The 27,112-nt window shown below is 41.1% G+C and overlaps 1 protein-coding gene across 1 annotated transcript in view; it reads left to right on the forward strand.

Moving 5' to 3' along the window:
* Window positions 1-27,112, forward strand: part of robo3 (roundabout, axon guidance receptor, homolog 3 (Drosophila)) — a 264,138-nt gene that overhangs the window by 163,140 nt on the left and 73,886 nt on the right. Inside the window, exon 2 of the mRNA XM_016673590.1 lies at window positions 23,763-24,089. Within this exon, the coding sequence (XP_016529076.1) occupies window positions 23,763-24,089 (327 nt within the window). The remainder of the gene's footprint in view (window positions 1-23,762; window positions 24,090-27,112) is intronic.

Here is a 27,112-nt window from a genome sequence, read left to right on the forward strand (position 1 = left end):
CTATAAATATGAAAATATAAAGGGAGTTCTGCTGGGAAGTGCTTGACTCAATTATCCATCCATCCATCCATCCATCCATCCATCCATCCATCCATCCATCCATCTATCCATCCATCCATCAAGAGATAACTTGTGCTTATGGAAAAATGTGCAACAGAACCCGAACCTTCCCAACAAAACTGCAGGTGTACGTGAAGAGGACTCTCACTTGCTGCTTGATTATCTTGGAGCTCAAAACGATGTGTGTAATATATCCGAGTGGCATTTTGATTTCCTCATTAGCCATCATTCACTACCAACATTGGATTTTCCCAGGAAATAAAAGTGGGTGCTTGATATTTCTGCTTATTAATTACTCATTCAATCAGGCCTAGAGTCCTGAATAATCACACTGCCTATAGTAGCTGCTCAGTCATGGGAGAAAGAATAAGCAATCAGACACAGGGATTGGAATTCGAAGCAGCTTCTTTTTTTTTTGTGAGAAAAAAAAAAAACTCCTCAGAACTAAAACTTGGGTCAAAACCAAGTATAAAACAAAAAACATTAAGCAAAACAGTTTTAATTGATTAAATAAACATGAAATGTGGAGCTTTTTATTGTTCTGATTCTGAAGTTTTCTGGATGGATGAATAACTCTTGGTCCTTTCTGTGAAAACCTTTACATTGAAAGAGGCAGTACATACCTGGTGTGTTGCTTTGATTCTTTCATGCATGTTTGAGAAATCCTTGAATCTCCCGTGACAACCATTCAGCTGTGCAAAACGCCTGGTTGGATCTAGCTCCGCCTTCGAGGCACAGCTCCTCCTCAGACCTGCAGTTTCCAATCTCCCGAGCTTCCGCCTCACAGAGCAGCCCATCTGTGCAATTCCCCCAATCAGCTCCTTCAGACTAGCCAGCAACAATTAGCAAACACCTGGTGGAACCGAGGGTCTGCTGACGGGTACTTCTCAGCGCAATGCTGGTAAAAACTTCGCTAAAAGCTTGTGACGACTTCTTGAAGGCGGAATTTCAAAAAGAGCAGGAGTTTTTAAAGAGACACAGGCCCAATTTCAAGGAATTAAATAAAGTAAAATTTATTTTAAGTCATATAATATTTTTTAATAGCTGGAGTTAAAATAGTCACTTGCTGTAAAATGGTACGATGTACCTGGAAAACACGACGCTGGCCCTTTAACTGAATGGCAATATTCTAAAACGTCCTCTTTGTGTATGCAGAGTGGGAGTGATTGCATGATGTGTGGCTCAGCTGTGAGTATGTTGCATAGCACCAATTCATGCTGATGGGCTGTCATTGTAATTCAGCACCTAATGTGGATAATTAGTCTAAATTCATGGAGTACTTGATTCCGCTGACAGCTACGCCAAATGTTTGACGAAGGCAGCAAAGTGGGAGCATCAGTCACAGACGAGCGGAAACGCGTTTAGCGGAGGGCCTCATCATGTTTTATTCAATCACAGAGCGATGCTCAATTAATCAGTTTCTGCAATTAAATTAAACATGTACATGCATAAAACATGAAAGAAATATCAGGGGCGTTTAAAATGTTGTTAACCCATAAGGAGAGAATCTATTCTCAGTCCCCCTGACCTCGGTGAAGGGGAGCTGTTTCTGTTACACACAATGCACCTGGAGCAGTGTGAGGCAGAATGTGCTGAAGCACATCTTAGTATGCAGCGCTGGATGCATACCACCATCCAAAGCATTTCTGTAAATGTCAAGAGCCGTGTGTTTACTACGTCTGCCTGACCCCTAATATTTATTCAGCTCAACAGCCCTCCACCCAATCATTGCTTATTGCTCCATTGCAGAGCTGAGGCTCTCACGATGTCAAGTTTCATTGGCTGCAGCTTGCCCTATCTTCAAGCGCATGTGATATTACTTTTCGCTTTCCATCAACTTCTAGTGAAGCCGGTGTGCAGATAAATAGTGACATTCTGAAGAGAAGTTTGGGTTTGTTTGTGCAGGTTCGTGCCTGTTTATGTTAATGCCTGATTTGTAAATGCAGCCCAGTTGGAGGGATTGAATGTATTTTAAACATGTGAGGCAAATTTGCATTTGGATTCACACTTTTGTCAGCCTCTCTTCTGTGTTTCCAGTCGGATACCAGCTTTGAGAGCCTGCTGTCATCGGCCACATACTTGATATTGTGACTTCAAAAAGAAAAGGCTACTTCTAGATATATTGAGGTAGAGTCTTAACTGCACTGTTATCAATATTAATGAAGGAAAACGTACAGAGTGGAGCAAAGAGCCTTTGAAGAATCAATCAGCCACAGCTGACATGAAAAAAGATTAACACTGAAGCGTAAAGCTTGCTTTACTTTGACACATGCATTCTGCGCCAAACCTGGCCGAGATCCATGAATGTTGTGGTGGTATTATCTTTACGGGGCTAAATCATTAGCATGTCTGTCTCCATGGACCTCCACAGAACGAGCTCTTTCTTGTCCGTCACATTTTTTTTTGTTTTAGCGGACTTGCCAGAGTAGTACGAATGCCAGATGTGTGTGATGCAGATTATTTTTAACTTTATTATATCTTTGTTTAATTTTTAGCCTATCTTATGTATATTTTATTTTTAGCTCTATTTTTGAACTTTTAACGCCACGTTGTTTGCATTGAAAAATCCTTCCCCCGGCCACGTGGAACAAGTGGGTGTGTTTTCCTTTAAAAGGGCGTGTTTTGTAGTGTTAACGTTCGCACGTGCAGCTGGATATCATTGGATAATTTGTTTCGCACGTCCCGGAAGACATAGCTGCTGAGATGACGTAATTTGACCGTGTGGTGGCCATAGACATAATGGTGGTGGCGCCACTTGGATATACACCGGAACTATGCACCGGAACATCTTTATACCAGAACTACTTGCTCATTGAGGTCCGCCTGAAATGACCGAAACATTATGTGTGAGTGTTTACTGTTATTATTTTCACAAGCAGCGACTATGATATTTATTCACACGTACCCTTCCAACTTGCAACTAAAAACTTTATCTTAATAACTGGAAGAATAAAAAAAGTTTCTGTTAATAAACGTTTAGAAACTGTTTAGAAACATTTTAAAACTGACATTCAAACACTCTCCATCAAATGTAACTACTGTCGAGAAGACAGCTGAGCTGACACGCATATTTCCCTGACTTTATAAAATAAAAACATAGGACAACTTTAAACTCTTCTGTTTTAATGAGGACAAAACCAACGTAGAGATTTTTGAACTCAGTTCCAGCAGCAGCGCCTTTCATGTGATCCGGTGTAGCTTTAAACCTTACCGGGTGACAATTTGGAATTACAGAAACAGATAAGCTCAGAGGTGCCTCTGTTGAAAGGCTGTTGTCCATGGTAGCTTATTTTTGATTCCTTCCGTGCCTTTGAAGGGTGAACACACACTTTGATCATATGTCTGTTGGATGGATGTAAAGCTGTGTGTGTTGGAGTTAGCCAGGTTGCCCTCTAATGGCTGCAGTTGGTCCTGAATGCCACATGAAGTCAAAAAAAAAAAAGCTCCCTGTCTTTCTTTCAGTTCAGTTTATGTCTCATTTTAGGACTTTTTTAACTGACCTAAAGGTAACTCCATGGTTTAATTCCTTTGTATCCTTGTGACCTTGGTCAGTCAGATCTCATAATTGCTCGCTGATGCTGTATTTGGGGTGAATTTCATTTCACACCTTTGCTTCTAATTCTAAGACCTCAGCACCGTTTCTAAGAGGCTGGGTGTACCAAGTATTTCTGTGGTGGATGACCGGAATAGACCATAGACATAGTTAATCAGGATGAACCGTAGCATAGAGCTATTTTTCAGTTTCCATTTCTTTTAAATCTATTTTACCTTCACAGCAATGCTAGAACATGGGGGAGGATTTGATATCTATCCATGTAGATTTTGCTATAATTTGTCATTTTTTATGTAAAAAAAACAACAACAAACAAAAAAGCAGGAAATCAGAAAAATTCAGTTGAAATATGTTAAAAACACAAAAAAATAACTACTTTGATATATACCGATGTGTGATTCCTGTGGGAAGAAAACATTCTCAAATTTTGACATACTTACTTCACTTGCAGTCTGACTAACTTATACCTCAAGTGTTAGAAGATTTCTGTGACTGAAGTCTGGGATTTCACCCATTTTGTAAGCACAAAGTATACATTGTTTTCACTGGGCTGCATTTGATATATTCTTTTCTTCCATAGCAAGCAAACATAAAAAAATATGTGACCTGATTATGCAGGCATATCAGGTCACATATTTTGCGCTGTAGGAGTCAGTGAGAATAATCGTGTGTCCGTTTTCTGAGGATGGTCTCATTTCTCAGGAGGATGAGTACCGTAAAAGAAGGGATGACCCTAGAAAATGAGATCCAGTCTGGTCCATAGAGTGGGATTCATAGCACTGCAGGCGAACCACATTCCCTCACGTCATCATGCAAGGCTTGAGAAGTAACTTTAATTCCACTGAAGTCTAATTTTGAGTGTACTGGCCCTTTAACAAGGCTCTGGGATGTAAAGCTAAACATTGTGAGGCGGCAGTAGACAACTGGAACGAATCGCAGGCGGTAAAACTGTTCAGCTGTTCGCACACACGACAAAAAAAAAATATGACACACAATTTAAACATAAACTTTATTATATTGTTGCAGTAGCATAAATATCTAATATTTATTTGTCGTCAATAAAACAAGAGAAAACTTATTAATCAATAGGCCATGTTGTCCAAAGTAAGAACATTTTTATGTCTTCGGTTGCAGCTGCTGCTCTGTGCGTCACCAAAACATGTACTTTATGTATGTTTTGGTGTTAACTGATGAAAGCTCTGTGATTCTTTCTGTAGGCCGTCTGTTTTTTGTTTTTTTTTTGCTGTATAGTTTTACTTCGAAAGTCCCACCGGAAGTTTTCCGAGTATCAGCGGGAGCTTAGTGACTGTGGGCTCTGCTCCGGGACCGCGCGCCGCTTTGTGATGAGGCTGTAGTTCAGTCAGTCCCTGCAGCGGAGCCGAGCACAGAGGAGCGGAATGGAGCTGTGTGTCTAACCGGGGCTCTCCTTCTTCTCTCCGCCATGACTTTATCTCCCCTCCTAGCTGTTTGTTTCACAGCGGAGGAATTTCCCCCTCAGTATTTCTCCTAAATAACGGGTCGCGGAGGAGGTTTGCTGCCGCTTCTCCTCTCATCACCTGCGCCTTTCTTTATTTTTGTGCGGACCATCCCGGAGCGGACGGAGACTTTAGTCTGGGAGAAAAGTTACCCGTGTGGGATGTTTGAACTTCGGCTTTCGCTCTGCAGCGTCTAGGATGCTGCCTGGGGAGTTTGATGCTGCTGGTTGCGCAGATTTCTCCCCATAGATTGGAGATCGTTTGGACTCCTTTTGGATATAGGGTCGCTGCTGCTGAACAGCCACACTGTACATCCCACAGTGTGCATGCTCTGAGGACTGTCAGCAGCCTGGACAACCTATGAAGAATCTCAGCACATGATGGAGAGCAGCCTGCTTTTGGTTCCTGTACTGATTTTTTTTGCTCTGGAAACTTTGGCGTCTGGTAAGCTGGAGCTGAGCCTCTATTCTGTGCCTCGCACAAAATATTTCACACCCGTTAAACTTTTTGTTTTATGGCATTGTCACCTTTGAAAAATACAAACTTAAATAGAAAGTGCACTGACTTTCACATGTGGCTCCTTGTTCAGTGGTCCTGCAGCTTTGGATACAATTGCACTTGATTTATTTATTTATTTATTTTTAGAGGTATTGGATTAAAGGGAGTTGAATATAAATATGTGCCACACTTTTCAGATCTTTATTTGTAAAAAGGTGAAAAGCAGACAAATGTTAGTCAGTGGGTCAGTTAGCAACCACTTGCGTTTATGTCAGCAGCTATAATCCTTCTTGGTGATGTCATTTAAAGACCACTTAAACCGGCAGACGTCAGAGCGGCCCAAATGCAGCTTTACCCCGTGTCCTGCCCAGGGGACGCCGGCTTCACACCAACATCTGCTCCCCACAGAAATACACATTTATCACTATTATCAGGCCCATTAGGTGAAGAGATTGGCCTAGCATGGCTACAATGCAGCATTGAGACTAAAACGTTTAATCCAGCCCTGATGGCCAGTGTGGCAACATTAGGATTGTCGATGGTTTAACGGTTTGATTTGATTGTGGAGCAAGTTTGGAGATTTGGATCCTGACTGTCTTGGCCTGGGCCTGAGTGAATCCCTTGTGGCATGACTCCAATAGAGAGTATTGATTCATGTTGTTTAATGGGTCTTTTTTTATGACCATCATTAAAAACAGGCATACATTAATTTTAATTTCAGCTTTTAGGAGTGCAAGCTTCTATTGTCTGTTTACTAGAGCGTGAAAACCTTATGATGATGGTGATGATGATGCTTTCACCCTCATCGGCCTACATGATGGGTTTTATGGCCTAAACTAATTGTACCTGTGCCATTGTCCTTATTTTGTTATAAAAAAAACAAAAACATTAGAACTAGAATTAGATTAGTTTTGTTTGGCTAATCTGACATGTTTAGTATTTTTTTTAACATGGATTAGATCTGAATGTAAAACTGTTTAGGGAAAGATTACGCTGCCGTTTTCATCCAATGCACAACATTGGATGAAAGTTTCTTCCCCATTTAATAATGTTTCATGGCGACATTCTACCAAATGAACTTGGCCCCTGATCAGTATTTATACAACATACAACAGCAGGATTTTTCTAAAACAAGAAGTGGTTCACATAAGAATAAAATATACAATCTTGTAGGCAGCAAAAAGCTAACATAATATTTATTTTTTTCATATTTGACCTCTCTGTGGCTTATTTAAACCGACTGGTTTCTGCCTAAATTAGAATATTACTGAAATGTTCATTTATTTCAGGAATTTTGGATGTAAGACACATTATACAGTTTAATTACACACAGATGGATATTTAAAAGCATTTATTTATGTTAATTATGAGAATTTTCCACTTACAGGTAATAAAAACAAGGCATTTAAGTTAGAATGTTACATCAGACCAATTAAAAAAACCCACATTTTTAAAATAGAAATGTGGAGTTAATGACAAGACCTTATTACCTGCATAAAAGGTTATTTTCAGAAGGTACTTTTAATCTGACAAAGAAATTGGGACGTATGTTCTAAAATACAGTTTTCTGACTGATCACCAAAACTGTTGCAATAACCAATTAATCAATTAATCGCATGATAAATTAAAACAAACTCAATAGTTTCCATATGCATGATTTATTGTCATCATTATTGGTCAGCAGGAATGTAAAAGTCTCTTTGCTAGTCCAGCAGCTTCCAGTTTCTAATTGCCCTGAGCCTCGGCGGTTCCTGGGAGGTTCCTGAGCGTTTTTACTAGGGTCCTTTAATCTGATGCTGATCGTGTGAGGGACACTTCTGATTAGCTTGTGCTTATGTGCAGCTGTTTGGGCTGATCCCTAAATTTCCCTCAGGTATGAGTGTGTGTGTGTGGATCATTGTTTGTCCTGTGTGCGCCCCACCCCCAGCACCTGCATGGATAAGTGGGAATAGATAGTGACTATAGATAGGGGCATAGATCGCTGGATAGTTGGATGGGCTTTAAAAGACATTGTGATTATAGGTAAATCCCCTGAGTACTGCTTATACAAGAGGTGAGAAATTGCATACAAATCTTCATCAAGCCAGAGGTGAACAATTTGGCATGACAACAGAAGGGTCACGGTAGACACTGGTATTTCATATCAGTTGATATTGATAATTATTTGGTTAGCTTTTAGTTTTAAATATCCAAAATACTTGAAAGCTAGTGACTAGTACTTTCCTCTCTCACCCACAATTCTTTGAACGTGTCCAGCGGAGGTTCGCTTTGAGTCCGCACTGAGTATGCGAAACCTCCAAGGTATGAAGTACACCAAAATACATTAAAGGCAACATAAAACTGCTACTGTGTTTATTACTTAACAAGTTGTTGCTAAGAAGTTGGTACCACCAACCTTTCCTTATCTTGCCTGGAGGAAGTTGAGCGGCTATAGGCGTCGTACGGTACTTGCGTGAAACGATCGACACAACAACAGAGGCAGAATCGAATTTGCAACCCACTGATTTAGTGACGTCCTCCGACCTCTGTCGCCAACATGGTCCCTCATTGACCATGAGTCTGTCGCGATAGATACCATTATCGTTTTTACTACCCAGCCCTAATCCATGCCCATAAAACGTGTATATAAACTTCGGACAGGGCTGAACGTGTTCATCAGAACATGGTCGACTATGATGCTGCATAAAAGAGACGTGACAGAGCTAGTGACGATGCATTCTCATCTGGCGGTGCTCCACTGCTGAGGCTTCCCTTTACAAGGCTGTAAACACAGGCAGTGAAACCAGAGCAGATGAACTCGGCATCTGTGAAAAAGCTCCTCCAGTGACTTCACAATGCTCCTCAGGGACTACAAAGGCTGGAGTAAAGCTCCTCAGGTTCACCTTCACAACGTTAACGCTGCCTTCAAAAACAAGTGCATACTCCTTTTTACCGACGAGCTTTCTTAAGATGCTAACATCTGTACTTTTTAAAGCGTCTTACTCACATGTGCTTAAACAGGCTTCTGGAATGAACAGAATTTCCCTGGGATAAAACCTTAAGAGTCGGCCTTCCTGCTCATCTTCTGCTTCCTGTTGATATCTGATGGAGCTGTTCCTGTGGGGGGCAGAGTCGCATTTCAGTCTTCTGCTCATTAGACTGTTTGGTCAGTAAGGTGACACTGCTGTCTGCCTGTCATCTCTGTCTCCATCAGTCAACACAGCACTCTCCATCCCCGCTGACCATCAAGGGACCATGTGTTTGCCAGGCACTTCAGGGAAGGGACTTCCTGGCTGGGGTTTTGCAACAACCCCCTTGTTGTCTCGTGTGCGTCCGCAAACAGAGCAGCAACCAGATCAAACAGGCTGCACCAAGCCATGGCACCCACGCTGTAATTACGGTTTTGATTCTGCAACCCCCTTTCCTTTAGGGACGGAAGTGCTGTGGGGCGGAATGTGGCCGAAACCGCACAGCTACCGAGTTCACTTTCAGACTTCTTTCTTCACTACTGCTGGTCAGGAATTTGGATATGAATCAGTTCAGTCAGAAAGTGAAAACCCAGGTTGTTCCCTACTGCAGCTAAAATAATGTGGCATATTAATTTAAATGGTTACAGCAACTTTAAGCATAACATTCATTTTACCTTTTATTTCAGCACTTCAGAGCTGCAGTAGGTAACATTTATTAAAACAAATATTTCTTTACATATTTGTTGAAATTGTATCTATGTCATGTGTGTCTGTGGTACAAGACAGATAATCAGAGGAAAAAAATCGAGCACCTGTGCCTTTTCCCAGTGCTAAGTAGAATCAACCAATCAGAGCCGAGAGGCGGGTCTTAGCACTCTCTATCACAATCTTGTGTGGCTCTGCTCATCCTTCCTCCTGTTTTCCTGCTTTCTCTTTGCTGCGCTGTAGCTAGCAGAGCCTGTTGTGAATGCTCAGGCTGGTTAGTACGGCCACCGATGACAGAAGATAAACGTTTTTTCTGGAACGATAAGTTGCTTCTCCCTCATTTGGAGCGAGTACACGAGGATGATTGACAGCGCTGAGACCCTCCTACTGGCTGTGATTGGTTGTTTTTAGCGGTGCACTTCTTGAGACGGCAACAGAAGCTCATGGAGGAGGTGGAGGAGCTGCGTCTTTTCACTGATTGTCTGACTCATATTATACTGTCACTGCATAGTGACAGTTTTAACAAATATGTAAAAAACATATTCTTTATAAAAGTCACATGCTGTAGCTTTAATAGTAGTTTTGAGGTGGTTGTTTTGCGAAATACTACACATTTTTTCAGTTTTTGTTTTTCATAAAAAAAGCAGATTAATTAATCAGGTGTCCAGCCTGCAGTCAGCTGTTTAACAGATGTGCTGTTTGGTGGAGTTTGCTCCGTGTATCTTTAAAAAAAGCAATACTTATTTACCACTTTATTTTGCGATCGGAATATCTTCGAAAGAGGTGCATGTCTTTCTGATAAGCAAGGGAAAATTGTAGTCTCCATGCAGAATAAACATCTACTAAATAGAAGAAGCAAAGATCCTGATGATCCATAAAGCTCATTATGTAGTGGCTGCTGTTCGAATTCATTCGAATTCAGTCACATTCTCTCCAGTTTGATTCTGTTCATAACACGACAATGTAGTAACTGCTGCCTTTCAATTGGCACATTAATGATGTCTGTTTGTCGGAGAGAAAACAGAGACATAGGAGGAACCGCTGTAGTGGTCCTGGAGAACAAACGCTGAGCGTAACGCCCGCCTCCCCCACCTGCCTGCCCATCTGTTCTTCACAGATCAATTAGTCTGTCAATAGCTGCGCTACATCCACAGGAGTAACCGCAGAGTATTCAAGGAAAAAAAATTAATTAGTGCTTTCTTACAAGTCCAAGCAAAGACGTAAACATCCATTTCCTGTCATCACAGCATCAGCCTTTGATGCTTAGCTCTATATGTCTCCAGTCACAGAAAGTGTGCTAAATTTAGAAATCCGAAATAAGGTAAAAACACTGGGGTTAGATACGCTGAGACATGTCGCTGAGATGCCTGTCACTGAACAGCCAACTGGTTACGTAGACCTCTAAAAATAGCATTTCCAGGTTCCAACGTTCCAAATATCCATTACGCAACGGTCTGACAATCTTTATGATGCAACCAGGGCACATTTTTGGAGTTTTCGATTGAAAGAATAATTAAAAAAAAAAAAAGAAACAATGTTGACTACGATCTGTCGCTCTCTGTAAACCTATGGTTGCTCTTCTCCTCTGATATTAATGCTCACTGCAACGCAGAGGAGCACATTAAACACACGATGGGGTGCTAGAGTCTGCACGGCTGGGCACTGATCAAAAGTCACCATAATGAGCTGGAACTCCTTTTAACAGTGGCTGCTGACAGCACAAGTCAGCTCTCCCTTCTCCTCTAAGGTCTAAAGGGCAAATGCCTGAGGGGGGTGGTGGAGGCTGACACAGTCCCTCCTGAGCCTCCCTCCTCAGGCTACAGACAGATGGATGGCCCCCACCATTATCTTTCTATTGCGGCTCATTTTATGAAATAGACATGGAGTACAGCAAACCACCAGTGACTGCCATCCCACTGCAGCAGGAGGCAGCTTAGCATAGTCCTGTGCTTTTCTGTCCTTCATTGTAGCAAGAAATGAACATTCTGAGAAGTCACATTGTCTATATATATATATATCAATCATAACAGGACTTATTAATTTAATTAAATTAATAAAGACACAGACCCTCTTTAGTCTCATCACAAAAAAGAACTATTATCTAGTACATGGCAAATACTGTCTACTCGTAAAGTCAGATTTATTTTCACAATCATGTACATGGGTGCATATTTTCAGTATTAACTGCATCAATCCGATGCACTTGCTTTTTTAGTCTGTCATTCAGTGGACTTTTTTTTTCACACCTCCCCTAATATGTGTCACCTGCGCCTACAATACAATAAACAAACCTTTGACATTTAAACAACACTTCCAGTATACTGTTTGACTAATTTGTATCATTCTCATTTCAAGATAAAGCCTTTGTTTTAATTTATTTTTCATTTTCCCTATTAGTTTGGTGCTAATTAACCAAACATGATAATAAATATTTTTGGCATAATAAGCAGTTATGGTGGAGATGAAGAGATTCTGTGTTTGAACACACACTCAGTGTATCTGACTTGAATTTCTACAGGGACACTAAATATGCCTCTGATCACTTTCTATTCAGTTAATTCAAAAATACTTCATTTTATTTGCTGCATTCATGACATGCTAACAACTTAATATCCAGGCAAGTTGGCTAACATTCCTAATCCATCTGATTTGATGTTGACACTCTTGTAAACTAGGCAGAGATATTGGAGTAGGGGATTTGATCCTTGCCAATAATGATGGATGGAAGAGATGGTTTGAGCTTCCTCCTCCTCTCTCTGCTCTCTGTCCTGCTCTGCACAAAGTCTCCTTTCAACTCCTCTCGGATTTGGGTCCGAAGTTCAGGTAGTGAGCATTAAATATGCTAATCAGCAACTCCTACTAGCAAAAACATCCCCGCCTTGTTGCCGTAGTTACACATCATGAAGCTGTTTGGAAGTAAAAGAGTTTTGGATGCAACTTCTCAGCATCCAAAACCAGAGGGAATAGTTGTCAGAGAGAGATCCGCCTTGACCAAAAGATATATGACGAGAAGTCTTCAAATGGAACAAATTTGAATTAACGTAGCAGAGCTGCTCCAATAAGCTGCCACCATGAATTCTGGAGTTCATTACTTTACATTACTTTCTACTAGTTCTGCTTCTTGACAGCACATTAAAAACCATGATTTATAGCCCAAACCTGTCTTATTAGAAAGTTTCTGCCTAAACCAAGTTGGTTTTATTTCTGATCTAAAGTCATTCAGGGGTAAAAAATATATATATATCTTTTCTTAATTAACAAGGTCCACACTAGTGTGGACCTTGTTAATTAAGTTGTGTCACTTTTTCAAATGTCAGAGGTGATGTTGCATCATGTGGGAGAGCTGCTAATAGTACACACCTCTGCAGTTGAACTGGATTTTTACTAGCCTTGTAGAACAACAAAATTAGCACAGAGTTGGCATTTTACATTTTTATAATGTCTGCAGGTGAAATTAGCAATAATAGTAACAGTCTTTGTGTGTAGCCTGTTCAGGTTGTACTCACTTAACTTAACAGACATTTAAAATTGGGTGCTGACACTTCCTGATCCAGCATGTTTAATGACAGACAGAATTGGACTCTTCTCCAAAGGAAAAAACAGAACAATTTCACTGTAATACTTCATCTTGTTTTCTATCCCTTTATTGCAGCCTTCTGAATAAAAAGTCTAAATACCGCTTCCTTTGTAGAGACTTCGTACAGCTTCTGTTCTTCCTCCTGACATTTTAAAAATGACTAGGTTTAGAGTCTTCTTCACCCCGGTAACAACTTCCACACCAAACACCATTGTTGTCAGAGTTATGCGGTTGTGCTTCGTTAGGAGTGTTCACTGATCAGTTTTTTTTTTTTTTTTTTTACGAATTATCAGCTCAGTTCTCATTGCATCTCTAGCACAGAGTTTGCCCAGGTATTGATTTGTTTGTCAAAACCTTGTCTGGCCTGGTAAGGTTAAAATGGGATTGTCTGAACTGTGACTGAACAAAGGCAGCTCCTCCCTGGACACGTCTCCTTTATCTAACCGAGACCTAAAGCTCTTTGTAAAACTCTTTAAATGTCACCCTTAAAATGCTTACAAGCAAGTCAGTGGGTCCATGAGGACACAAGGTGTCATTGTGACAGCTAAGGGGTTTTAATATGCATTTCGAAAGTTTTAGAAGAACTTTTTGTCAAACTCTCTCAACAGTATGAGGCAATGAATGAGGCAACGTGGGAAATCACTTCAAATCTGTTGGAAACGACATGAAAACAGCTCTATAGAACTATATAATTCATGTCAGTGGAGAGGTAATATACCTCGATGTGGCAGGTGCCAGGTGTTTTGCCAGATGGGTTCTCACCCAGGTGTTATTGTACAGTATAAACACAATTAAAAGTCATTACCATCTTTCAAATAGAAAAGACTTCACGGCTTCTGCAGCTATTTATGCTTCATATGTTTTCTGAATGCTGCTTCTTTATGCAAATCGGATCAAGTTGCAAGATGCTTGATACGTGACAAAAGAAACATTCTGTTTTGCATTGTTTTACCAGTTGTGTTCAGGAATTATTCATCAGTACTTATCAGTGTTAAGCTGTGACCTTATTGGGGGCTGGTCTCGTTGGAGGGACAGGACGCCAACTTTCAAAATGATAGGAGAGAGCTGCCGAACACCTTAATCAACTAGGATGTTGTTATTTTAGAAACCGGTATAAAGCAGCTATAAGACTTGTCATGTACTATTGCAACATAGCCTAGACTTTGAAGATGTTTAAATGCCTGCCTTCAAACATTGCAGAACATTTTTGTAGCATTAAGTTGACACTTTAGATGTGGCGAAAATGTCACACAAAACTTTTAGTTTTACTGATTCGATCACAGAATGTTATTTCACAGTAAGTGAAAATCTCGCTACATTTAGTGCTCTTCACAATTCCAAGACTTTGACTGTTTACATCTGGATAAAACTTTGAGGTTTAACACATGGTACTTTACATAGTTTTTTTTTTTTTTTCTGTGTAAGTCATTAGCAATATTTCTACTAAGGGTGCATTGATTAATTAATCGATTGATAAATCAGCCCTGACTTCCTTAATTTTGGGAGATTGCTGATTAGCTGACACCTATAAGAGAGACCGATCTTTTTCTCTGAATTTACCTCCTTCACAAAGATCTGAAATCAGCTCCTGTCCAATTTTCCTCTGCCGTGAGGGAGGACTGACAGACCAACCAGCCAGGTCACATCTGCAAATACATGATTAATGATAGTCCCTCCACTGTTGCCAACTTTACAATTTTGTGTCTGTTTATTTTTCACACAAGAAAATTGATATGAACCAAAATCGGAATCGACAGGCCAGGCTTTTGAAAACATGGAAATTAAACAGAAAACTGCCAACTTTCATATGTGCAAACTACTACTTCCTTTTTGGAAGTATGTACGTACTCTTAAAGATAAGTATGTAACATGTAAAGGCCCAGACTCCTCTCACATAGTAATGTTAACCAAAAGATCCTTCCAGTCAGGCGAATCTTCAAGCTTCCCAGGCTTCCTGCGCTGCCAGTCCCACAGGAGCCCACTGTGAAGCTGTGAGAAAACTGCAAACTCGTGGGTCGAGCTGCTGCCGTTACCATGACTGTGTCAGTAGGTGGGGAATATTTGTGTTAGTCTGACACTTAGGAGCTCGGAGTGAGATCAAGCCAGCTGATAATGGAGCGCTCTCAGGCCCGGTACATCAGGGTGATTCTTCAGCCGACGGGTTTTGACAGCAGCTGTCTATGACTGACTCCAGAGCTGACAGGGACAGCTCCTTATGTGAAAAGGGATTGTTACTAGTACAGCTGTTATTGTGTTATCCTGTTGATGTACAAGCAGTGACTGGAGGGTTAGCAGGCACTTGAGACGCCGCGTTTTCCCGTGTTCTTTGTGGCGTCTCAGCTTGATGATTGATTGTTGATTAGATAATTACAGCAGCCGTACTCATTCATATTGCGTTAATTGTATTTGCTGATGCAAAAAAAAAAAAAAGACGTCCTTTTCACATCAGTTCATCTACTTTATCAATAGCTTGCATGTTTGAATTACAGCTCCTGGAGTTGTCCTGGACACTTTTTGATAATTCGATACATGTAATTTACATTCTAAGTGGAAAATTAGCATTTTTAAATAGCTCTTCATACTTGAATCAAGCTCACTAGCGTCTTTCAAAGCAGTTCCACATGAAATGATATGATTTAGGCCCCCTCGCCTATTATGCCACATTGTCATCTGGCTGAAATGTTTTCAGTCAAAAATTAAGCTGGCATTGATCGATGTCAAGCCTTTTGCTGGAAATAAACGCCAGAACACAATATTTGTTGACTTCAAATACACACATGGTGATTGATGGTGAAAAGTTACCCATTTCCTGTGTTTTATGAAAGAGAAATAGCTGTTTTAGTTCTTAATTGTTGACTGCATGGTGACTTTTGTGACTTTGTATTTTGTGTTTGTATGATGCAAATCACTTTGAGCTACCTTGCTGCTGAGAGGTGGTGTACAAATAAACTTGATTGACTTGATTGATTGATAAATAAATAAAAGGAAGAAAATATGGCATACATGCTTTAAAGAGTTCCATGAGTAGTTGTGTCAATATACTTTATTTGTGAAATATATGCTTAAGATATAAAAATAACAGTACGAGAATACTGTTGGCTATTTAGTTTTCTAAATGAAATTAAAACATTGTCACACCGACCTCACCACGTTGTTTGTGCTGCAGTTCCTTCTGGGTAATCACCTGCGCGAGGTGCTAAGGTCTCTCTCGAGCAAGAACAGTAATTTCTGCGCAATAAGAAATGTTCAGCCTTTTCAGTTTGAACTAGAGCACGTTGAAATAGATGTAGAAATGACAAGAGGAAATAAAATGGAGGGTGAAAAGGAAAGAGACGGCTAAAAATGCTTGTGCAGCTGCAGCTTAGAAATGCCAACCAGAAAGGAAAGTAGTTCTAGGAGCTCCAGTTTCTAACTTGATCAAACATTTTTCAGAAGTATGTTAGAATGGTGTGTTGATGTCAGTGTAAACATCCATTCATTATCAAGTTGTTTCCTACTAACAGTGTTGGCTCCTGCTAAAGGTGTTAGTTCTAGCTAGCTTTGTTAGCTCTCGCTAAAATAGAAAACATTCGATCACAAGCCAATCACAACACTTTGTTTAAACAAGTGTCTCCTGTATAGTGGTACATAAAAACGGTTTGTCCCAATCCAGACATTTAGTGGGCTGCCCTTGTCAGCCTCCATAACCTTGACTTTATCTGTTTTGCTCATAGACCCAAGTCCACTATTATCTATCAGCCCAGCATGCTGATATAATATGGTGACATCTGTGGGTGAAAAATATAACAAAGATATGACATTTTTTAAGGATTTCTGAGGTTTTATGTATCACAAACATTAACTTTTGGCTTAATATGTGATTACCAACATCCAGGCCAACATCTTCAACTCGTGGATCCCTTTAAGTCTTCGTTTAGACATCGCTATGCCTTGAGGCCTTGGTGTTTTAATCGTCCTATCAGTCCATCAGAATGGCATACCACAACATAGTAAAGCATCTAACTGGTTCGTGGAGGATAACCAGACACTTTGCCAGGACCTCTAATGACCCGACATTTGTTGGAGCAGTTTAAAATCCCTTTGCTACACTAAAGAGTTTTTGATTGTTCAAGTATAAAAGTAGTTTACAGAATCCGCTACGAAATCTACCCTCACCCCTCCTCAAAAAGAAACAAACAGAACAGCAGACTTATCAGCTCCCTTATGACCTTGTTTTACTAGAGCGGCACTATTTAGGGTAAAAACGGTCCATCTGCATGCACTGTCTGTTCCTATTAGACAAGCAGAGCAATCTGCTTTTGCCTGGTCCGCTTGACACAGCATCCAGCTGAACTTTGCTTCAGTTGCTCTGGCGGTGGGGTCGGCCATTTTGGAAGGCGCCGGAAGCGGAGCTGTTCGAACTCACGTTTGGATTCCCGCCTCTTTACGGAATAAAATGAATAATAGTCTCCTAGAGAGACGTGGTAAATACCCTTAGCTTTCCTTTCCACTGCGAGACTCGACTCATTTCGATGCTTCGCATCAACTCAATTAAGGAAGCGCCGGGGGTGCCTCGATGGGAATCCAACGTATTGTCATGCAAGTTGCTGTTGTGCCCACTTGGTCGCAGAGTGGGAGGGAGGGTAGGAGAAAGCTCTGTAGCCCACCTCACATGACTGTTGCACATTCAACTGTAAATGCAGATTTTGCAAATGCATTCCTGTGGATTCTGTGAAAATCAGTAGGAGAGGAGTAGGAGGAGGCGAGAGAGCAGTAGAACAACGCTCTGTGTAAAAGGGAAGCCATGGTGAAAAGAATGAGCATGGAATAGGAAGATTGTTGCAATGCCTTTGATGATCCTCCCCCCTTCCTCCTCCTCTTCATCAAGAGCAGCTCTTCCTTTTACCCTCTTGCTGGAATCCAGTTTAAACGGCTGTGTCTGTAGCGTAAAGGACTGGATGTGTTAGGTACACCATGTGCGTGAGCTCAGCTTAGTCTTGGTTTTATTCACTTAGAGCGATGGGGAGTAGACATCAAATTGGAAGGCATGTTTCACCCCATCTGGACTCCATTTTGGTTTTGTTGTAGAGCAAAGCACTAATATTCTGATACCTAACCTGGATTATACTTATTAGGCTACTTTAAGGATGGATGGATGGATGGATGGTGGATAGATGAATGGATGGACAGGTGGATAGATGAATGGATGGATGGATGAATGAATGGTTGGATGGGTGGTGACAAACGATCCTTCCTGGTGTAATTTGGAGTCAGAACAGCGTCTCAGTTGGTAAGCAGCTGTAATGGAGAGATACGGTGTTGGAAGCATTTCAGAGCTGCAGATGTGCAGAAAAAGCATTTAACAGTCTGTCACCCCAAACAAATAGCTTGTCAAGTGAAATTATGTTGAAGTGAACTTTTCACAGAGCTCTTTTCTCCGCTTTGTGTCTGTGCCACTTGATTCCCTCCTTCCTTTACCTAACAGCCTGGATTTATGCGGCTTTTTTCTTTTTGTTCGAGTCTTGTTTTGAGGATTCCTGTCAAGGTCCTTTTCGTCTGGCAGCGACATGACGAGCGTGTCTCCAATCGCAAGCTGACCCCCCACTCATCTGACCTGTCACTCGATAACAGAGGATTATTTCTGAATAAAGTATTTTTGTGCCATAGTATGTGCCACGCGTTTTGTCAGTGTGATGTTTGGCTATTTTGGGACATTTTAACGATCGTATTCATTAGAGTCAGCTGGATCCAGGGATTGATAGCAACACATAAACACTTTAAGCATCATTTGGTTGTCAGTGCTGTGACTTAATGAGCTTGTGGATTAAAAGTCGCTCAAAGATGAAAGGCCGCTACTGTAAATGGCGAAATAAGTTGGCTGGATGAGGACTGCATCTCAGCTGGACCGGTCCTCATTGCTGAAACATTTGTAACTCCGCTGAAAGAGAAAAATTCATGCAAACTCCTGCCACTGAAAGGACACTGCAGCGGGAGTCTGTCCTGCTCTCGGCTGCTTTGTTTCGAATTCTTCTCGCTCGTTTCTGAGCCAGACGTAAAAGTTCCCTGTCACCTTTTTAGATTTCTTTCTCCCCTTCACCTCATCTCAGCGGCTGCAAAAGACTTTGAAGTTGTTTGACAGTAATTTATTCTGTGTATGCATTCCTCCTGATGGTTCAATATAGTATAAATACAGAGTGCTGCTCTTTGTGATGAAGTCTTTTTGATGTTCAGTCTGTCAGTTCGGCCTCAGCAGGTAGGAGGGGCAGGTTGAGGCTGCAGAGCTGCTGAAGTGGAATTAACTGAAATAAACTGGACGCTTCTTTACTTTGATGGTAACATGGCTTTGTGAGCGCTGGCTTTTACTCTTTGCACCTTTTAAGGGTTTTAAAGCGAATAAGCCAACAGTGTCGGGGTTAAGCGTTTAAACTTTTTCTATATTTGGTCGGTTGAAAATCGAAAACCCTGATGAAATCTCGAGTTTGAGAATGGTTGAAGTCATTGTCAAACTGCGGCTCTGTCACTTTTGTGTGAGTTTAATGCAAACATCGCAGTGAAACAGGGCCGCACAAAGAATCAATAACAATATACATCGCGACAGACGCGTGATCAATATCAACAGATAATACATCTGATAAAATATTCAATATTTCATATATTCAGTGAAGGCTGGTGGCATCACTCAGTCTAGGCTTATATCAGTGTAAGTTTATAAAGTTTCACACAAATGTAACATTTGTCTGTTATCAGTGAACAAATGCTAATTACTTTCATAAGCAAAACGGAGTAGAGGTGGGCTATAAAGCTGTATCTTGATATTTTGTGGCGCTGTTGTGATGACGATAAAAATGGGAATAAGACCAATTTATTATTTCTTTTTTTTGGTAACTTTATGGCTGTGACTGCATGGCACAGACACACACAAATACTGCTCTTAAAAAATATACCGATTTATAATACTCCTCTTTAGGACACCAGTCACCTAGAGAAGTGTTATTTGTATCACTAAACTGCACATGTTTTCAAAGTTTCAAGTTTATTGGCACTTTAGTCGAAGAAACAGTGGGGAAAATAGTAGAAGTAAAAATCCCAACAGGACAGACAGTTTTTGGGGAATTTTAAACATCATTAATTGGAATTTATCGCGATAACGATAAATCAAAGTTCTTATCACAATAAGGAATTTATCACGATAAATTATGATTGATACAGTAAATGCTCAACCATGAAAGAAAGCACTGTCGATGGGAAGCAGAGGTCCCTGTGTGCCCACTTTTGCATTTTTACACATATTTGTCTGGACATGAGTCAGAGATTGACCAGAAAGTTGCTACATGACAAAGACTGATATTGGACAGCTGGTTCCTGATCTGCAGCCAGATCTCTCTGAAATCGGACATTTTCTCCTTTTGGCTATTTTGGCAGTAACTCATCTCTCCTTCACGCGGCTCTCTCATCAAACTCCCAGGCTTTCAGCCTGGGTTCCTGCTGCATCCCTGTGGCTTCATTAGCTCATATGTATTTCCAAAAGTTGCTGCCATCCTGCTGTAGAGCACCGTGCACAGCAGCTAATAGGTCCTTAGAGGGATCATGGTGTTCATACCAGAAACTCTTCTCAACATCAGCAGGCAGACTCCAGCTGTCTCCTTAACCAGATCTGAGTTCCTCTTTTCCAGCCTTGTCCCTCTCCGTTGTGTATGTTTTCACTCACTTTGAGCTGGGGAGCTGGGGAATACTGCTCATCTTAGAAATTCAAATATCCTTGAGATGTGTGTCAGCGCAGTCAGTCTCTATCATGCAGATCAGTAGCGTTTTACTGTCGGTTTAATGTGCAGCCCGCAGCAGCACAGAGGGATCCTATGGAGAGGTCCGGGGTCAAAGAACGTCTTTTGGATTTGTAATGGATGCAATGACAATTTCCTCCACTTCCCTGACTGATCCGGACATGTGGGTGACAGCCCATGTACAGACGGCAGAGCATTTCAGTTTGGGATGAGTGATCTTTTCATGAAGCCTACGTTTCCTCTGCTGCCACGCGTGTCATCCATAAGAGATGGTGTTCAGTGGTTTCCTCTTGGATCTTCTTTGTTGATACTTAGCTCTGCCTCCCACGGTCGTCTGGTCCTCTTTAAAAAGACGTTTTCTTTCGATTTCCGCGCAGTATGCTTTACCGCTGCTCACGCTGTAAAATTTATGAGTTGGCTCTTAAATGGGCTCTTCTGCTGAGCTCTTAACCACTGTGGTTTATTTCTACCCTGATAAATAAACAATACACTACATCTTGGTGAACAGCCCAGATAAAACTCACAAAAATGTCGGAGGAGAAGCATAGGGGGAAAAACAAATCATTATTTATACACAGAAAGCAATACTTATAGTCGATATGTACTGATATCTGATCTATAAGTGTTTGATGTGTATCTTGATCAGTAGTTCCACATGTTATGAGATTGATAACACAGTTTTCTATTACTTAGCTGTACAGTTTTATCCGTTGTATTTATAACATTTATTTAGAGTCCGTGTTTTCAAGAAAGCAACATTATTTGGTTCAGTTTCAGTGTTATCAAGTTTGTGTATTTTTTGTACAAACCAGAAAAGGTCAAATATGGTTTTATCTCATTACTTGAGAAAAAGTAATGACTTTAAAAACTTTAAAAAGTCCATTAGTGTCAGCAGGAAGCTCCAAAGCAGATGACTTCTTTAACTTTGCTAGCAGCTAACAGCAGTTGGCTAACAGCTGGTATCTATCCAATCTCTTTGTTTTCCCACTTCTTGCAAAACTTTAACTTTGTGTGTTTCGTGCATATCTTTGTTTTTATGTTCAGTAAAGTACAACTTCTATGTTTTTTGTTTTTACAGTAAAACGTGTGGGACTCATAATTCTGACTCAAATTTAGTTCCTGAGACAAAGTGCCATTCTGACAGCGACTGAATAGTGCTGAGTCAGACTTTACTTTGCTGAGAAATATTGTGCCATTTCAATATGGTGATATCTGATGGACTGAGATCTTGTTACGGTGAATGCAGCAGGATTTTTTTTTTTAAATAAACATGTATGGAAGTGAAGCTAGAACAATGGGATACATGTTTAGATGTGGTGTGTGTGTGTGTGTGTGTGTGTGTGTGTGTGTGTGTGTGTGTGTGTGTGTGTGTTAACAGCTTACTGAATGACATTTTTCTAGATCAGGACAGGGCTGTGATTCCCTCGATTTCTTTGTTGCTATTTTCACAAAGATTAATTTTTTCCCCCCATTATATACGCCTTTTAATAAGCCAGAAATTAGATCTTGTTAATTTATGGCTGTTTTTTTTATGTTTTCAACAGACTTGTTAATACAACAACCCATTTGTAGAGTCTGAAAACCAATCAGCATTCTTCCTCTCAGTCAGTTTGGTTAGCAAGAAACTGATCACAATCAAAACCTATTGGTAATCTGATCTATTGAAATAGTTTTCATAGGTATATAGCCGAAAAGTAAAAACAATTCCAACTGGCATCCAACTCCAAAGTTTTCTAGCTCAACAAATTATACAGTGAAGTTTCAAGGTAAAAAGAAAAAAAAAATAGAGGCTTTGTATTGCATAATGTAAGTGTGCAGTGCATTTCAGACAATTCCAGACCGGAGCCCAGTTGTTCTCTTTATTTGATCTCTAAGCAAGTGCAGCTCCTCTGGACCATTTCCGTTTGTTACAACATCCCACTTCCCCATCTTTGTGAGGGTAATTGCATTGAAAAAGCACCATCACACTATTCTCTATATCCCCATCTCCAAGAAGCACTTTAGAGGAGTTCTTAATCCTCCTAAACCTTAGAAAGGATTTGCTGGTTGGAGGAATTCTGACTGCTTTTCTTATCAGATAGTGTCAGCAAAGTTTGAGGCTTTGAACTAGTTCCTCTGAATGGACCTGCAGACTGTACCCGTTCAGCTCGAAATTAAGGTTCTGGTCCTTGAACGCATCACCAACGGACAAGAGATTTGTCCAAAGTCAAAAGAAAAAGTAATTCACTTACTATTTATCACTTTATATGTTGACTAAGACATTGATGTGCACAGTTTGTAGTTATGGGGAAAAAAAGTATTTTCCCTCCTACAGATATGTGATACTTAAATATCATCGGTTAACAAACAGCAGATGGTCCTTTTGGTTCTTCACCATCGCCTTCTTTTGCAGAATCTTCTTTTGAAGTCTAAGGTTAACAGCTCTGTTATAAATACTCCAAAAACATGAGGATTTGTAACAATTTACAGCAGCGTAAGACTGATATGGTGACAAAGAAATAGAATGCATTGTTCGAAAAAAGAGGAAGCATCCAGCATACACTCAAGCATCCACTATCCAAAAAAAAAAAAACAAATATAAAAGTGACATGGTATTCCTTTATTTACCCAGCATTTGTTACACCTCAGGATGCTTACGTTGCTGTTATTGCTTTCCACATAACTGTGCTTTTCTCATCTAAGTTAAAAAAGAAAAAAAAGGGAATGTGGGGCAATTCACCTAAATTACACCAGCTCCACCTGCATCTACCTTCCAATCTGTTGAGAAAATAAGATTCATAACTGGTGATTTGCAGCTTGCGAGTTTTCAGCTTCATAAAGCTGTACAAAATTTTAATCTGCCTTCTTGTTTTTTTGCCTCGATGTGTGTGAGCATAAACTGATCTGTCTGAACTGGTAGTGTGTGTAAATTTAGATGTTTTTGAAGCAAGACGTTTGAGCGTGTTATTTTTGCCCGTTGGTGCCCTGCCACATTACGCATCTGTCTTTTAACGATCTACAAGGTTCCACGTTACTTATAAAAAAACATAAACCTTTATTTTACAAGTAGTTTTTCCACCAGGTACTCTAGATGTCTGTGCAATATCTGTCACTAATTATTTTCACGCTTTCTAAAATAACAATACATGATCGTCCATAGTAAGAATAAGGCCAGCTTTAACTCTGTCTTCCTTTCCGTTCCTTCAGGATCTCGCCCCAGGTTGGAGGATGCTGCTCCGCGGATCATCGAGCATCCCTCCGATTTGATTGTGTCCAAGGGAGAACCGGCAACCCTCAACTGCAAGGCCGAGGGGCGGCCCACGCCCACCGTGGAGTGGTACAAAGACGGCGAGCGGGTGGAGACGGATCGAGAGGACCCTCGCTCCCACCGCATGCTGCTGCCCAGCGGCTCGCTCTTCTTCCTGCGAATCGTCCACGGGCGGCGGAGCAAACCGGACGAAGGCGTCTACGTCTGCGTGGCGCGCAACTACCTGGGCGAGGCCGTCAGCCGCAACGCGTCGCTGGAGGTGGCGAGTGAGTGACGTCAGAGCTCAACTGCTACGTCAGGGAAAGAAAGAGAGCCGCAAAAGTGGTGTGAAGGATGATTATCAAGTATTGCAACTGAAAATCAAACATATGGGGGCGTGTCACGCTTTAACAGCTTCCCTGAAACGCAGAACTGTAGAGAGAATCAGCCAGAGTAAGGATGAAGAGTGAAGTGTGAAAGGAGGCTTGTGTGTAGGTGAGATAAGGTGTCGGAGGCCTCAGAGTGGCTGTTCGTATAACAGGTGTCAAATATCCGGAGGCTCCCGTTATGAGACGGGATTTAAATCCCAGATAGAGTTCGCTGGTAATAACGTTAGCCACGCTGGGAGAGTGAGGAAGAGCAGACATCGCTTCAAAGGACTCCACGCTCTCTTATCATGAGCCTCACTCGGCTCAGTTAACTTGAAACACAGACCTTGACCTTGATGTCAGATCTCCTGGCAGCTTCCACCCTGAACCCCCCGCGCTCCCCTCTGACACCACGTCCTATCTCTACCCGCTCCACAGAGCCCGGCCTGCTGTCACGCCGCGGCCGGGCCTCCGCGCTCGCTCCTGTTAATGTGGACGGATGACAGCCAGTTCAAGAGACAGAGATAGCGGTTGTCGCCGCTGGACAGGAAGGCTGGGAAACTGTCTTGCAGGGAGAGGACGAGGGGCAGCTGGCAGCTTCCCACCACCAGATCCCATTTTCTTAAAATACAACAAACTCCTGTCAGATTCTGACTCTGCGTGACTCCTCTGGGTTTTTTCTCCAAAGCCAGGCTGCTCGTGAGCATTTCTAATTAAAAGTGGGATATTATGTATTTTCCAGTTATAGTCAAGTTACTGTAGCTTTTTTTTTTTTTCTGAAATCAGATTTTTGTGTGTGTGTGGTTGATCATGCTACTGATTAAAATCTATGTGAGGGGTTTATGTGCTCAAAGCGACGCACATGCGCAGCAGAAGAACGTAGGCGTCACAAAGCAGCTCTCCGTTTATGGAGGTCATAATGGACGCTGGCGTCTAGGGATCCATTGTAAAGTTATCCAATAATGGGAGCTGACAGGATTGATCATCCTGATAAAAAGAAAGCACAATTAATAGTAATGATCTTTTTTGGAGCACCAACAGTAATTTCTGTAGAGACGTCTGTTTGGATGCGTTGTCGGATCCAGGAGTGGTGGGATTGAGATGTGAGGTATTTTAGAGTTTACACCAGACTATTGGGCCAAAACGATTTGCTTGGTGGGCTTGTTGGGTTTCTGTGGCATGTTTAATGACCCTACAGTGCATACAGTGGAGATAAAATCAAACCAGAATGCACAGTATACAGTTGTTTCTCTACTTGTTATAGTCTAAATAGAGGAGGAGCAAGTTAAATTTACCTTGTTGAGGAAGGAAAGAAAGTAAGATGCAGAGATTAGTTAGACTCTAACAAGTACAGTGCATTGTGCAATAAATGTGCAAATGTGGCCCCGCCCTGCTCTGCTCCTATCAGTCACACAACCCAGATGATGATTTGCACCTGACTCATCCTGCAGTTAGAACAAGCGACAAAACAGAGCTGGAGGATGTTAAACAAAAGCTAAAAACGAAAGAAGTTACACTTCTAACTCAAATTACGGGCAAAAAACGAAAGCAGTAAAATCTCAATTACACTAATATGTTATGTTATATGTTATGAGACACACTTCTTTTTCAATTTCTTCATAAGTCCATATTTATAATTTTCAACAGTTGTTTAGAAGATTTTTTTTGGAGTGTTTGGATGGGGGGTGAAAAGATCAGAATTGGGTAGTAGAGACCACAAAAAGCCAGATTTTGGGTTGCATTCCCCTGCTGTGTGAACTTAGCCTAAGTAGGTAAAATGCTGTATATATCAAAAATAACGTAAATTTGACTCCACTTCATCTGATGCCTTGAAATTGGCCTCTGTCTCTTTAAGATCATCCAATACTTTTCTACACCCTTTAGCAAGTAAGCACAATAATGCTTCTTCTCCTTTAAGCTGTTTAACAACGATCTTAACAACGATCTTAGGAGCATTGGACTGAGAAGTAGTTTGAATGATGAGCTCTGCAGATGCATTTTTGTTTTGTGAAACCAATTAACCAATTAACAGTCATGTTTTTGGGCTGTGGGGAAAGCTGGGATACCTGGAGGGAACCCTGATTTACCCAAGGAGAACATTCAAACTCCATCCAGAAATAAACTCGGGATCAGGATTCAAACTGTCTTGCTGCCCAATCTATATCTTCAGCTGATATTTATAAATCTGGCATGAAATACACATTATAAACACAGATCAATAATCTTTAAAGCAAGTTCACAAACCCTTTTTAACTCTGGTTTGCTGCTTAACTCCATGTATTTGCAGAAAAATCGGTGAAACCTCAGACTGCTGCCAATGATTTTATGACAAGGCATCCATTTTCCTGAAAGACTTCAACCCTGCTGTTGTACCCAAACCCAACTCTACCTGCCTTCGGAGAAAAACAGTCGATGAATCATTCTTCATCTTCCAAAAATATCGTGGATGTGCGAAGCATGCCCATCACCTACACCTCCCCCTCTAACTGCACAAAGACGTACTTTTCACTTCGCTCTTCCTCTGTTTCCGTAGGAACATCACCTGTGGTGGAGTAAGTGGAGGTGTTGAGAGTCACTTTTAATAATGAGTGACAGATATCTTTCAGTCTGTGGATACCCCCGGAAATGATAAAAAAAAAATCTTTTTGGTTCCAGATTTTTGACAATGTACCATACGTATGGTTTCTTTGAGTACACTTTCTGTTTTTCCTTCAGTGCCAAATATTGTGCGTTGTTAACGGCTGCCTCACACCGACGTTGACAGAATCGCTAAAGGTTTCTGAGTGTCGAACTTTTGTTCTTAATGATCCGGCTATGGCATTCTGTTACACAGGTTGACAGACAAAACTGTTTCTCCCACAGATGTGTGTGTGTGTGTGTGGAATTTATGGTACAGCGCCAAGTACACAGTCTGCACAAAACCTAAAGTGGTTATCAGGCGG

The sequence above is a fragment of the Poecilia formosa genome, unplaced genomic scaffold (assembly GCF_000485575.1).
Source record: "Poecilia formosa unplaced genomic scaffold, Poecilia_formosa-5.1.2 Scaffold79, whole genome shotgun sequence".
Classification (NCBI taxonomy): Eukaryota; Metazoa; Chordata; class Actinopteri; order Cyprinodontiformes; family Poeciliidae; genus Poecilia; species Poecilia formosa.